The 15141-nt window shown below is 48.0% G+C and overlaps 1 protein-coding gene across 3 annotated transcripts in view; it reads left to right on the top strand.

The window, feature by feature from the left end:
* PIK3R3 (phosphoinositide-3-kinase regulatory subunit 3) overlaps nt 1-7870 on the top strand; it is a 32626-nt gene extending 24756 nt beyond the window's left edge. For all 3 annotated transcript variants that reach the window (XM_062497859.1, XM_062497858.1, XM_062497857.1), the window contains one exon: nt 528-7870. In XM_062497859.1, the coding sequence (XP_062353843.1) occupies nt 528-729 (202 nt within the window). In that variant the 3' untranslated portion in view covers nt 730-7870. The remainder of the gene's footprint in view (nt 1-527) is intronic.
* Nucleotides 7871-15141: the final 7271 nt, after the last annotated feature.

Genomic DNA, 15141 nt, shown 5'->3' with positions numbered 1-15141 from the left:
TGCTTTGCCAAGTTAGAGCCTCGGTGGCTGTGGCTTCAGATAATGAATCAGCTTGAACCCATCCCATGCTTAACAGTAAAAAATGCACATGGAACGTTAGCACTTAGTGTTAGTGTTTCATGGAATACTTTGTAGGTCCTGATAATTGGTGGGTTTTGGTTTCTTTGCTTAGTGGAAAGGTTTCTATGTGAGTTGAGCACCAAGTAGTCGCTAACTTTGGGTGCTTATCTTCTTGGTTCAGCTCTTGATTTTTTTCCCAAGGACCATTTGGAGAACAATGCAGTAGAGAATCGTACTGCTGGGATGGAAGAGCCCTCTTATGTGGATTATTATGCAAGAGTGTTTAATCACATGCCCTGAAGCAATGTTTCTTCACAGACTATATTAATCTCCTCCACTTGCATCTACTGGGTCCTCCATTATGTAATCCAGTGACTGGCAGAGTTGCTGCATTAGTTAATTGTTAATAGACTGTCACTTTGAGTTTGTCCTTTTATGTTAAACTCTCCTCTTTCCTTTCCTTGCAGAGCTGATGGAGAGGTGAAACACTGTGTGATCTACAGCACTCCAAGAGGTTATGGGTTTGCAGAACCGTACAACCTGTACAGCACACTTAAGGATTTGGTTCTTCATTACCAGCAGACATCCCTTGTCCAACACAATGATTCCCTAAATGTCAGGCTTGCCTATCCTGTCTACGCACAGATGCCCCCCTCTCTCTGCAGGTAAATTTTGGGGAGGAGGAAAGCATTGGCTTATCTTGGATTCTTTTCTACAATTTTTATTAGAACTCGGAGGGCATTCTTTCTCCTTAGACTGCTTGTTTTGCACAAGAAGTGATTCTGTGAATGTGAATCAAAAAGAGGCCTAGCAGCAACAAGACGACAACTTGGGTGTAGGTGTCCTGGTGCTACCTTAAAAGCTCAGCTGTGCTTTTACACCAATACTTTTGTTTCCTTATGAGGGGAATAAACTCAACGCAACGCATATGAAAATACTGGAAGCAGAGCATCATTTTATGGAGATGATTTTTTGCCAGGCACCTTCAGCGGAACTTCTGATTGGATTTTGTTTTCTCTTGTTCTACTAGACACAATTTGAAGCCTCTGCCCGAGGCACTGGTAATGTCTTTCAGTCTTAAACTCCCAACAAACTAGGGGGAAACTCTGCCACAGCAATTCTTCTCTGCTAATTTTAGCAGCTTCACTGCGATTCAGCCGGACTTCCAAAAGAGGGCTTGTCTTGAGGTAGCATGGAATTTGGTGAGAGAAGACCAAAGGAATTATGGGAAAGCTTCAGGTTTTTATTTAAATGGAAAAATGCTTGTAAAAGGAAAGTTGCTTTATTTTTTTGCCAACAGTAACAAAGTTTTGGTTTCAGTGGCACTACAGGTCTTCGCTTAAAGGAAACAAAACCAAACTGAACATGCCAAAACTTTGTTCGTTGCTAGATTGAGCACTTACAGGGGAGGTTGCATTAGCATCCGCACATAACTTTCTGCACCAAAACTTGAAACAAATAAAAGGAAAAGCTAAACATTGTGTGGCTTCAAAACACCAGATTTGTCTGATCTGATGTAATTGCTCACTCTCCTCTTTCTTCACTCCCTCTCCCTCCTGTTCCTCGGCTTGGGATTCTGTTTTCAGAGTTTTAATGATACTGTGCTTCAGAATGTAAACCAGAATGAAGCTTGCACTGACCTGCTGCAGGTCTCTTGCTGAACAGTGACAGACTCTTGTAACACTTGATTTTGGTACAGAAGAGGTTGGTGTAATCAAATGCTCCTGGATGGCTTATTGTACCCAGTTCTTTGGTGGGGTATAGTTACTTCCAGTTGTAAGATGTGAGCATGCTAATCTTAGATCTCCTCTGATTTGTTCTTTGTGAGCTGGGCTCTGGACTCTCACACCACTGCAGCCAAGCAAGATTTTACTCTGGTATAATCTAAACTCCCTTGTAGTTATTTTAGACGTGATGTAGAACACAGGAGGGGACGAGAGCCATACTCCTCAGTTACTGGGTGTCTGGTACCATCCTTTGGCAAGGGCTGCTGTCAGATACTGGAGTGGGTAGTCCTGGGCGCTTCATCAACTACAGCATCCCTGGAAAGTGTACAAAGCAGCTTATTTCCATTCCTTAAGCTTCTAAAATGAAAAAGAGCTAAGTTTGGCAAACTGAACCACTTGGCATCAAAGCACAACTGGCAAAGTAATTGTTCAGTGTGCAACCTTGAAAGTTACTTTTGTTCCCATTACTGGAAGCGTTTCCCTTGCAATGCACCCATTGTGCAGGACAGGAAGCAGACAGTCATGCAGGTCTGAGAATGCTAGAGACCCGTTTCTGACCCTGGGGCTGATTTCCTGTTCAAATGGCTTTTTTCTGTAATGCCTGGGCAGTAGTGCCAAGGCTTGTTGATGTATATTGTTTACACTAGAAGTATTATTTCACTGAATGTCTTGAATTCACAAGTAGGGAAGTGACAAGGCTGGAGCACTGACAGCCATTGCAGGAAGGGTAGTCTGGTTGCCTGGCATGCCATGACATTTTTTATTTTGCACTAATGACCCTGACGCATCCCAGACACTTCCTAATTGGCTAGAGTGCAATCTTCAGGCAAGGAACTCTGTAGATGCCACTTTTCTCATTTAAATGATACCCTACAAAGCTTAACCAAAACTCAAAACTGTGTGAGAGAAGAATAAAATTCACATAAGCTGCTATGTCAAAATGAACCACATCTATTTGTGTGTCCCTTCTACTTCCCCAGGAAAAAAGGAAAAAATGAGACATGGCCTTTGCTGTTAGTGGAAATTTTGAATTGTTTCCTCAGTGGTCTGTGGACATGGAATTTTTTCTTGGCTAATTTGCAGTTCTAATCTGGTAGCTGTACAGCTGCCATTCTCACACCTCTCAGGCATCTAGCATTCCCTTGATGCTGGGCTGAGACCAAATGCTCAATGAAGGAAATCAGTTGAAAGACACAAATGACAGCCAGGTGCCTCATGTCTGTAGAAAAACCTGTGTGAGAGGAGTGTCTGATTTTCCCCCTGCCCTTGTGATCTCTCTGCACTCTCTTACTGACAGTGTTAACATTTGAGGCTGATGAGGCCCATATTTCTGATCCCTGCAGGTAACCTGGCCAAAGTGTTTCACATCTGCCCCAATTTCAGGTAGGGCTCAGTTTTGTTTTAAACAGGCACAGATCTACTTCCAGGCTCATAAATCCTGGCACACCCTCACAGTCCTGACAGCAGCAGGATAGCAAAGCAGGGCTGTCTGAAGTCTCCCTGTAGTGGAGTCTGATTGATCTTGTGAGGTCTTGGTCCAGGCTCCAGCCCTGGCTCTGCCAAGGTAAATACAGTGTAATTCCATTAGCAGCTGTGAAGGTGGCTTGGCTTTATCGTGGTGTGAGTGAGTTGGGACTCTTGGCCCTTTGCTCCCCGAGCTCTTTTTGCTGATCACAGGTGATGTATTTGCTGTGAATGATGGACCCAGAACCAATAAGCCATCCTGAAGTGTTCTTTGAAGTTCTGTTTTGCCCAAACTTTCAGAGCAGAGCTATGGGCAGATGAAGCCTGCATTCCTTGTACTGCTCCATTATTCTGGGCAGTCTCTTGAGGCTATTTTGCCATTTTCTCCCTCTGTGTTTGGTTCAGGCACCTGAAGTTCCAGGTACTGCCATGGTTCCCCCTTGACTCACACGTGCTATTGCACAGATTCTTTTTGCAAATCTTTTGCACTCACAGAGCAAATGAAAATTGGTATAAAATCAACTGACACACGTAGCTGGTGTGATCTATGGGGCAAGGGGTTGGTCCTGCACCCTCCAATTGCACTTGGCCTAATCCTGTTTGCTCAGTAGCATTAGACCTGTGAGAAAATCCCCAGCTTCCAGGAGCTGTTCTACACTTGCATGACTGAGAAATCAGACATGGACCTGTGAGGTGCAGGATTACACCCCAGGATAAAAAGCAGCTGTTAAGCCTGAAACAAATGCAGGAAATGTGAACACAGAGGCAAAACAAAGAAAGTAAAGTTCTTTTAAAATTGTAAGATGTGAGAAGGTTTTAAGTCTAAGAGTCAGAACATCAGGAGGGAAAGGGGAAGTAGCCTCACTGTCTCAGCAGCCATCTGGTTACCAGGCTGCAGTTTGAGGAGCATTGATCTCACTGACCCATATTGTATTAAATATATATGTAGAGTTAAATAAATAACTTTTGCACAGTGTTAAATGGGGGAGGGGATGTTGAAACTCGAATATGCACAGTTTCTTCTAATCTGTTTTGAAGTATATTTGCAGGGAATTAGGGGTGATTTGGTATTTTGTATTGGTGTGGATGGAAATCAGGTCTGCTTCCACAGTTGCCATTGGCCCCATTGTCTCAGCCACGAGTGCCATGTTTTTGAAGTTAGTAAGTTATAAATCTTTTCCCACTAGTTTATTTGGTGATTACAGTAATCTGAGCATAGGAAAAACCAACCTAGAAACAGAGGGATTTCGCAACAGATGCTTCACTAGTGTTTGAAGCAGTAATGTGCAATTGCCACTTTCTGATACTGGAGTGCTCTAGTACTGGGGCTTGTCTTTGGGTTTTTATTTCATTCTCAACAGCAGTAAAGTGAGCTGCTGCTTTGCACCATTGTTGGTTGCAGTCTAGAGTTATATCCAGTACAGCCCTTTGTTTTATGCCAAAAAATAAAATGCTCTTTCCACGCTCATCTCTCTTGAGGTGGCAGATGTTCAAGAAGTTTTCCATTTAATGTGATGGGCCTGATTCTTTTCTCGCCAACACTGGTGTTAGCAAGGCTTCCACCACCAAAAGCCATTCCCAAGAAAAAAACTTGGATTTAATCACAGCTGAATTCTAGTCACAGCAGGGCAAAAATCAAAGTTTCTCCCTTGCAAAGCCAGGCAACTGTAATGGGACTGTGGAAATGAATGTTGACACTTTGTGCTGTTTTGGGGAGGACAGGAGAAGGACAAGGGTCTTGGCTGCCCCAAATCCTGGGCTCTCTGTAGGCTTAGGTGGCACCATGTCTGTAACTGAGCGCTGTGGCTGTTTAAAACAGCAGAATTGCTAGAGGAGTGTCACACTTTAAGTTTGGAAAAGCCCCTTATTTGGTACTTGAACAATCTCGCTTCTGTTTTTGAATGTCTGTTTATTTTTTATTTTTTGTTACACTAACAGGGAATAAAAATCTGAAATGTTAGTGAGTCTTGTATGCTTGCTGCATTGTGCAGACATAAACAGGTACTGTTTGTGGATCAGGAGGGGTAAGAGACAGACAGGTTCAACATGCAGTTTTACAAAGCACTATGATGGGTTGGGGGTTGTTTTGTTTAGACCATGATTAAAATCAAGTTTCCTTATGTGTAGTTTCCTTATAGTTGATCTGCAACCTCTACTTTAGCAATATATAATAAAAATAACATTCCCGAAGATCAGAGATGCTGTGGGGGTAAGGCTTGCTCAAATTCAGCATTCAAAGCAAGTATTTTTAGTGGAGAGGAAGGATCAGCACCCTAAAGCATCCCTCTGGTTGTAGTTTGATGAAGCAGGAGACAGACCATGAAGCAGAAACCTCTGTCTAGAACCACGAAATAAGAGGAGATGCCAGAGCAGACCCTTCCCTTTGGAATAACCAGTTGTAGTCTCCGTAAATGCATGTGCAGGAGAGGGTTAGGGAATTGATAGAAGTCCTTGAGGAGCTGCTGCCCTTTCTGGATGGGAAGGGAACTTTCACTGCTGATCCCCTTGTTTCCCTTGGCACACGAGCAGCAGGGAGAAGGGAAGGACCAGCCCAAAGAAGCGCCGGCCTGTTCTGGAGGCTGGGCCAGCTCAGCCCTGCATGAGCAGCAGCTTTGGACGGGGTTACATGAAGTTTGGCCAACATTTTTGTGAATCTTGCATTCTGTGGGCAGAAATACTTTCCACCGAATGGCAAGGGGGATAAAAAAAACAACAACAACAACAAAAAATCTCTCTTGAAATCTTTTCAGTTCCTTCCTGTTTGTTCAAAGGGGCAGATTGGGAGCTTTAGCTTCTTAACTGTTTAGATGATGACAGTGCTTGAAGTGCTCCTCTCTGGGACTGGCTCCATACAATGAATGCAGAATTTGCATTTTTTAAATTGCTATTGGCATAGGCTCACCGTATTTTATGACTAGACTCACCATTTGTTCTAAAGTTTGCCGTTAAATAATGTAATATGAGCTTCAGAGGCAAGGAAAGAAAATGTGAGATGGGCCCTTTTTGATAGAAAAAAACCCACTTCATTGATCAACCTGTATTAGAGAAAGCAGCTTTAATTTGATGCTCCCCTCCACCACCTTCCCTTGGGATTGCTTCTGTGAGATCAGCATTGGCAAATGAGGGGAGGGACCTTTCCCCCTGTATCAGCAACGCTGTTCACATGCACTTCCCAAGTGCTTGTAGCAAGAGGCTCGGGATCATTTGGAGAAAGTTACTGCATCCAAAGACAGAAGAAAAGGTCTCTGAGGGTGACTGTCACCCCCCAGCAGGGGCTTGTAGGATGCTGGGGCTGGCCCCGAGCTGCCCCCAGATCTCAGTTGGCTGCAAGGGGGGGGTTCACATTCAGTCAGCTGGGTCAGGGTTTAGATCTGTTTTGTTTTTGTGAGTGACTTCTACATCCAGCAAAGATCTGTTTGATGAAAACCTGTTAATTTTGTATATCTGGCTGTTTATTGCACCATGGGATTGTAATGGTCTGCATCATCCGTGTGTGTGTGTGCGCGTGCGTGTGTGTGTATATGTACTGTATGTATATAGATATATGTAAAATATATTCACGTACACGTTTATATGCATTAGCTCTAAGTGGCACTGCCCCTTAAAAATAAAACAAAACTCACTGTTAGCACATTCTGCCATGTGTTTAGGCAGAAGTGGGTTGGTTTTTCTGTCAAACGAAAAGGAGTTTATTGTGTTCATCTTGCATATGTGCTTCTGAAATGCTGAACTCTGGATTTCCTCGGGGGGGGGTGGGGGTTGCTACTGTATTTGTAAACAGAGTTGATTTGGGGTGTTACTTCCTCTGGGACAAAGCATTCAACCATGTCCCAAGCAAAGGCTTAGCAAAAGAAACCCCTCTTGCTCTCCTGTGAGACACAGTGATTGTTTGCACGTTGCAGTGGCCCCTCAGTGCCCCCTGTCCAGAGCTGATGTGCAATGGGTGGTGTTGGTGCGTGTCCCTTTGTGAGTGGACTCTTTGTACAAGGTGTGGTTCAATGTAAAGCATGAGTGGGTGTTTGATCTTGTGTCGAGGGCTGAAATAACAGCACACTCCTTTGTACAACCTTTGCATCAATGTTTCTGCTTTTCTTTGACTTCTATTTTCTTTAAAGGAAACTGCATCTGTTAAGAACCTGCTTCTCCAGAAGCTATTGAATTATTTTGTTTTCCAGATGAATTCCAGCATGTAACTTTGGTACTCTTGTTTGTTATTTGTGTAAAATCTGTTCTTCTGTCGTTTATGGTGTAGTCGGGGAGGGGGGTGGGGGGAAGAAAAGAAATAAAAAAGGAATTAATGTAGTTTAACTTTTAAAGAAAAGAAACAAACTGCTTCATAAGGAAACCAAGTGTATGTTAGTGTTTTCTGACAAGTCATCCTGTAGTTTCTAGCTCAGTAATGCAACACTGTACTTGTCACCGGGTGTGTTACAATTTTGCTGTACTTTCTTTTACTAGATGGTTGGGCTTTTAAATCCCAGACACTAAGCATCCTCGGCCTACTTGCTCTAGATCAAAAAAAAATGCAATAAAAAAAATTGCAATAAAGCACATTGACATGTAATGTTTTAGAAGGATGTACTGACAGCTGTTTCTAATAAATTCTGAACTGCAGTGTGGTGGGGCTGCCGTGGTGTAGATGTGTCTGTCCCCCAGCCGAGGCCATGGGCATCATCCTTAACAGAAGCTTTTCAAAAAGACTTTCAGAGGTCTGATTTCCTCTTGTGCTGGAGAGAAAGCCCCTCCTGGGGCTGGGAGGAGGGAGGAATACACGTAGCACACGCGTTCCTTAATGGAGCCTTCCCTGTGTTCCTTTCACAGCATCTTCCGAGGGAGCAGGAGCCATCAGCAGTGTTCTTGCATGGCTCACTGCTTCCTCTGCCAGCAGGGAAAAACACGTTTGGTGACGCCACTGTTGGTGCTGGGGGAGAGGAGGGGATGCACCACTTGAGCAGAATTAAGAAAGACATGGCTCAGCTGAATCCACGCACCTAGATTTTGCAGGAGTTTGGGAAATCACTGTTTGCTTTCCTAATTCCTTCAGGAGGCAGTGGAACCACTGAAAAATCAGTGAATTTGGGGGTGGTGTTGCTGATCTTCTTTCATTACAAACATGGTTGATGGCAGGAGGGCAAACTTGGGAGGATGTTTTGCCCCTTAAATTGGCAGTTGGATGGGATGCCACCCTAGCATCCTCTGAAATTTAGGGCAGGGGCAGTGGCTGTGGCTGAGCATGGCTTGGTGTTTTTGCAGCCCCATGAGCCGACCTTTTTGCAGACTAATGAGCAACATTTTTCTGACCTCCTGAGTCAACCATTTTTTAAAAAAACTGCTGCATCAGCATTTTTCACAGGCCCGAGAAAGCCTTTTCAGCTGCTAAGTCAGCTTTCCCTCCATCACCCACACCAGAAGCCCCTCTACCAGCAGGCAGGGAGCACTCAGCTGGGCAGAAAAGCCCCTGATCATGGTGCAGGGGAGCTGGGAGCACCCAGATGGACCCTGAGGCCTCACTCAGGCATCTGTCATTACACCCAGCATGGAGCTCACCCCATGTTGCAGCATCTCAGGGTGCTCCTTGCTGTCCTGCCCACAGCACTGGAGGGATGCAACCCCTTAGAAACATCACCTGCAACAGCAGCAGCCACGTGGTACCCAGTGGATGAGCCATGAGCTCTGTGGGCCAGTGCTCACTGCATTGGCACCCCCAGGCAAGAGGAGAGCAATGGGGAAACATCAACAAGAAACTGAGAGGACTCTGCAAGGTGCTCCAGGGGCCTGGCTCTTTTTAATTATTATTTTATTTATTTATTTTTAATAAGGGCTAATGAGGTAGAATTGCAGGAAAGATGTAAGTCACTAATTGGCAAATAGTTTTCCAGGGCTTCACCAGACTGTTCGTTGTGTTATGAAAACATCACAGCCAGAGCCGGCGCAGGAAATTTCCAAGCGGCCGTGCTGACTGGATGGAAAGAAAAACACCTCCCAGCTCAGATGTCTTCCCAGAGAAAGGGCAGATCCCGGGGATTTTTCCATCCTCAGCAATTCCACAGAGCTTCCTGCAATTCCCCTGGGTTGCCCCCACATACACACAGGACCCTTCCCAGGGGCAGGCAATGGCCCAGCACCCCCAGGCACGGCACCATAAGGCAGGGCCGCAGGATGGATGAAGTCCCCAAGTTGCTTTCATGGGATTTCTCTTCCCCCCCCATGCATGAACCCACTGTAGTGGGAGATTCATGTGAGGATGTTACCCATGGGAAAAAAAATCCGTCAGGAAAATCCCAAACACCTCCAAAAGCCCATCCTCCCCCAGCCAAAATGCCTTGAGGTAAGGGATCAGAGTTTGGTTTGAAACCCAGGGCATGTTGCAGCAACCAAGCTGCTCCACTTTTCCTCCTTGGTTTCTTCTCTCAAAACAGACTTATTTTAGTCTAACAGTTTAGTTTAATTGACACTGTGTTGCTGGGCAGCAGGAGCAACACAAGCACAGCCACAGCTCTGAATGCCACAGTCATAAATAAAGGGTGGGGTGGTGAGTGTGCTGCACAGCACCTTGAGCAGCCCAAAATCCATGAGGGATGTGGTTGCTGGTCTCTTCCATCCCTCTCCAACATGCTCAGCCAGAATGTGGGATCCATCAGGCACCTCTGCCATAAATGCAGCACCTGAGCCTGGAAATACAGTTGGGGCAGCTGCTTCTCACACCAGTCCCACTGGGTTTGGGGTGAATGCAAAGGTACCCAAGATAGAGGGAGCTGCCTGAATCCCCTGGGACAATCCCAAGGATGCACAACCTGGCTGTGCCCTAGGGAAACACGAGGATGGGGAAGTGTTCACCCTGGGCATGGGCCACAGCTCATCCCCATGAGATATGAGATGCAGCATTTCCCTCCTTGGAACATCAAGTCCAAGCAGCAGTCGAGAGCTTCCAAGTGAACTGGTGGATTAGGGTTGGCCAGAGACCCAGAATCCCCATTTCATGGGAAATCTCATCATCTTGTTTGTCAGGCTTCATCCAAATTGGAACAAAATGGTCATGTACAAAATTTGACTCTGGAAAATACTTTCAAGGGGGGAAAAAACATCCCACACTGATTTCTGTTGGGCTGGCACAGTCCCACACCAGCATTAGCCTTTCTATATCAATGTAATCCATGAGCCCAGAAGGGTTAGAAGGACAGAGGCTTCACTCTGACCAACATAACCCACTTCCCTGGCTACTATTTTCTCCAGATGTTCTCTTTACTGCTATTTTCATCAAATCTGTTTTTTTTTTCCAGATGGCAAATCTTTCTCGCTGAGATCTAATTGACTTTGTAGAGAAGTGATGGATAGGGGACAAAATGCCAGGGCACCCTCTGCATGCTATCTCCATGCTCCCTGGGCAGAAGGTGTGATGGAGGAAGAAGAAAAGGCTGCAGAACACCAGCCTGGCTTGCTGCCCACTCTCCTGACTCCAAACCCATCCTTGGTGGTGGTGGTGGCTCCTGGGAAACACCTTGACCACCCAGTCACTGGTGTGTTTCAGGGCAAAACCCAGCGCGGGTTGCCCCGGGCTCCAGCTCTCCTGTGCACAGCCATCTGCCCAGAGCCCATCCCTTCCCTGGCCCCACCAGACCCAAGCCATCTCTCCTGGACAAGGGGCAAAGCCTTGACCTCTCCCTTGGAGCGGGAGGAGGCAGCTGCTCACATCCAGCTGGCTCAGCCTCTCAGCCCTGATGCAAAGTAGAGCAACTCACGGTCCCGTTCCCAGAAGAGGGATAAGGAGCAGGAAGAGGAGCATGAGCTGTCACAAGGCCTCAGGGGCAAGCAAAGGCATGTCCCATGGTGGAGCATATTCAGGCAGACTAGGTTGCCAGAAGGGTAGGGGCCAGGATGTACCCCTCCATCCCAAAACCTTTCCCTGTGCTCCTGCATGGGATTCTGGGCAAGATCCCGGCTTTCCCAGCTGCTGCCACAGGTCTGTGCCCAGGAGAGGCACTCGACAGTCACAAGTCTGCTTCAAGCAGAACTGTGGCTGGAGCATTTCCCAAAGTTTCCCTTTGCTCACACTTTCAAGGGAAGGGACAGGATGGGTGCACTGAGAGCAGAGCCAGCCGCCCTGGGCAGGTGCTGTGCACGCTCCCGCAGCCGCTCTGCCAAAGGAAACACAAACATCCTACCCAAAGAAAGCACTTTTCATCGGCAGCACAAGTTCCCATTTTTGCACAGGGCTGGTCTGTTCCGGGCAGCTTTCCCCACCTCACCGCCGGGCCGAGCAAGGGCCCGGCCGAGCTTTCCAGGCTGGGCTCTGGCCAGAGCCGCCCTTCCTGCCCCACGGAAACCAGGCACTGTGACCACGTCCGGCACCTGGAGAGGATTTAGGCTGACCTGATGTGAGACACCTCAGAGTTAAAGGGGCTTAGTCAGCCTCAGAGCCCCTCCTGCACTTGAGGTGTGGAGTTTGGGGATGCGAGACTCTGGAGATTGGAGATCTAGAAGATGTGGGACCTCCCTTCTCCTTACTTCTGGCAAGGGGAATTTTGGCCAAACCCAACTGTCCCAGCACTGCAGAGGTCGTGAGGCCCCATAACCTACGAGGAGCTGTGGAAGGGAAATTCCAGTATCATGTAATGGTGCAGCTCAATATCAAGCCAGAGCAACAAACACGGGTTATTAAAAAAAACCAAACCAAACCAAAACAAACCCTACTAAAATAATAAAAGGCAAGTGTTACTTTGGCTTAAAGTTTGTGAAGACATGAGAACACAGGATTCAGGGAGTGAAGAGGGGGTGAGGAGGAGTGTAAGGGCACTTGGATGCACATCACCTATGGATGTTGTATTGTAAAATACCCAGCTCTGGGTATTTTATACCTGCCCTCAGTATTGGGTGGGGAGAGGAGGAGCCAGGGCTCCTCATCCTGCTCCTCTGCCCCCATCAAAGCACTGCTGCTGCAGCAGAGCCAGCGGGTCCCTGGTCCATCTCACCTGCCCCATCTCACCTGCCCCATCTCACCTGCCCAGCCACTGGCAGGAGCAAAGTCCACAGCAGGCAAAGCAAGGCTGAGGCCTCAGGAACAAAGCAGCCTTTCACAGCAGCAGCTTGGCCAGAGGAACCAGGGAATATTCCTGTCCAAGGGCTCCCAAACAGCTCCTAGTTTTGATCCTGGGCACAGGGCGGGTTGTTGGTGTTTTTCCTTTCGTTCTTTGTGTTGCTCTTTTTTTTTTTTTCCCTTGCTACTTCATGGCGTAATTTTTGTGTGTGTCTATGATTTCTAGGAGAATGTTCTTGCCGCTCTGGGAAGAGAAACCTTCTGCTGGGACCAAGATGCAGACACTGCACAGCCCTTTCACTTGTCTCCTGAGGGACAAAAACCCCTCCTCCAGGATTCACTGGAGGCACAAGTGTTCATCCACTGCCATTTTCAGTTCAGAGGTTGTTTCATCAACATGTCTGATAAATCCCAGCTTCACTCAGGATGGCAAACTGAACCATCTCCACAGCTGTGTACCTTCCTCCCAGACCACATCCCTTCCAGGGGACTCACTGGCTTGCATGCTCAGGTGGCCTCTCAGACTCCCCAGGTGATGGGGATGAGCATCTTCCTCCTGAGCAGCCCCCAAACCTGCAGGCTTCCAACCAGTTCTTCTGTCACCTGTCTAAATCCTTCTCTCCCACCCCAAATGCACCAACCTGCCCTCCCCAGCTGAAGCCATGCCCAGCCCAGGGCTCTCCCCTCCTGCAGCACAGGGAATCGTTGCCCATGAGCCTGTTCACACGGTGTGAGGCACACTTGACACCCCTGGTAGGGCAGGCCAAGCCTCCCCTGCCCACTGCCCACATCCCAAATATTTTTAGGCAGTTGGAAACATGCCTTTGCTGCTGCCAGCCTTCCATGCAGGGATGGGAGGAGACAGATGGGATGGAGAAATTGAGTCAGCCCTGAGAAGTCACTATGGCAGCCAAGTGAATAAAACCATCCCCCCTCCTCTTCCTCCTTCTCCTCTTGCTCCTTATCCTTCTCCTCCAGGTCCCACCACCCGCCTTCTGACGGATGTTGCCTTTGGACCAGACCCTCTTGCAGTCCAGCTGCTGAGAAAACGCTGTGGTGAGCCCGTGGGCTGTCTGGAATCCATCACTGTCTGTGCACAGGGATGCCAGCCAAACCCTGCTGCTGCCTGCTGCTGGCAGCTCTTGGCTTTCCAGGGGAGCACCTGCAGGTCTCCCCACTTCCCAGCCCTGGAATTCAGCTGGAGAACTGCTGTACCACCAGCAGTGGCTGGGAAGGGGAGCAGCCACCCCACAGCCCCAGATGAGCCCCAAACCAGCTGATGGGGGCCAGCCCCAAGCGGGGGGAATGGTGCTTTTTCTCCCCTGCCAAGGTTTGGGATCTCCAAAGTGTGGAGGTGCTGTGGAGGATGTCCCTTGCCAGCCCGACGTGCTGGGCCATGCTACAGGGTTCCAGGTGCTACAGGCATTTTCTGGCTCTGCCACTGCATTCCCAGACCCTCAGCAATATCCCTTCAGCCCTCTTCATGAGGCTCAACACTCTTTGAGGCTGATCCCCCTCTCCTTGAGCAGCAAATGCCCCATCCTGAAAACAGACCTTGAAGGAGCATCATCCCTCTGTTCCCATGGCTGCAGCACCTGCCCAAAATGTCCCTGCTGTTCCTTCCTTGTGTTACCTGCACACCTGTCAGGAGAAGCCACTACTGGAGCTTCACCAACACCTGGCCACAGCACCCTCAGAGGTCTGCAGCTGTTCTGGTGGAGCTCCAGCCTCACTGCCCTGAGAGTGGGAATTGGAGAAGGATGGAATGGGGTGCCCTGAATTTGGGATATGCCTGCACTCACATGTGCATGTCTTTCCACTGCACAGGAAGGCCCCATCAGGCAGGAAGTAAAAGGAATTCCAGCCCAACTCCAAATACAATCTCACACCACCACAAGCTGCCAAACCCCAAAGGTCTCCAAAAATTCAAATTTGGTCTCCAAATCAACTGATCTGATTCCTGTTCTAGTTGCAGCACCCGCTCATCCAGCACAAGGACAGAGAAGCAGGAATGTGTGTGTCCCACGAGCAGGAGGGGTTTTCCTGGGTGCTGGGTCAGGAGTTTAACATAAGCCAGGTCTCGTGGCACTGACTCCCACAGCCAGAGATTTCCTGGGGAAAAGTGGAGCCTTCATCCAGCTTGCAAAATAGATGTGTGGTCTGCCCATGCACTATAGTGCAGGCAGGGTAGGGGCTCAGCTGCTCCCCAGCACTGCTCCACTGCCATTGCCTTGAATTTGGAGGCTCACATCCCCAAACAAGGGACAGCAGACACAACCCCACAGGTTTCTGCTGGACTTTGTTGCATCCAGCTGAAAGTTTGGGAAAAAGGCAAGGAGGCAAATGTTCCTCCTTGCCCAAAGTCCTTCATGGCTAAAGCAACCAGGAAAGTAAGCAAAAGGAAATGCAAGGAATGGGGGGACAGGAAAGGACACAAGGGGCCCTGCTTCCCTCCTCATGCTCTGAACATCCTCATTCTAACAGTGAGAGGGAATGTGGGCAGTGCTGGGGAGCAGTGCAGTCTCCCTGTCCCACAGGAGCATCCCCCATTGCTCTGGGAATGTGCACCCCCAAGCAGCCCCATGGGCAAACCCAACAGCACCTGTAGGATTAAGGAGCATCCTCATTAATGACAGCTCCAAAATTAACAAGCTGGCTCCACCACCCACATCAACTTCTAAAAAGTCAGGTGAGTATGAGAGGGAGGAAACAGGAATCAGTTACTTTGAAGATCACTGGTGAGCAATCAAGCAGGAAAGCGGCCTGGGAAGTCACACCAGCGACCTGGGGATGAAAATCTTTAAAATCTCATTTTAATCTTCTTTTCATCTCCAGCAAAGCAACCATGGCTGTCAG

The sequence above is a fragment of the Cinclus cinclus genome, chromosome 8 (genome assembly GCF_963662255.1).
Source record: "Cinclus cinclus chromosome 8, bCinCin1.1, whole genome shotgun sequence".
Lineage (NCBI taxonomy): Eukaryota > Metazoa > Chordata > Aves > Passeriformes > Cinclidae > Cinclus > Cinclus cinclus.
This window is presented reverse-complemented; position numbering and strand designations above follow the sequence as displayed.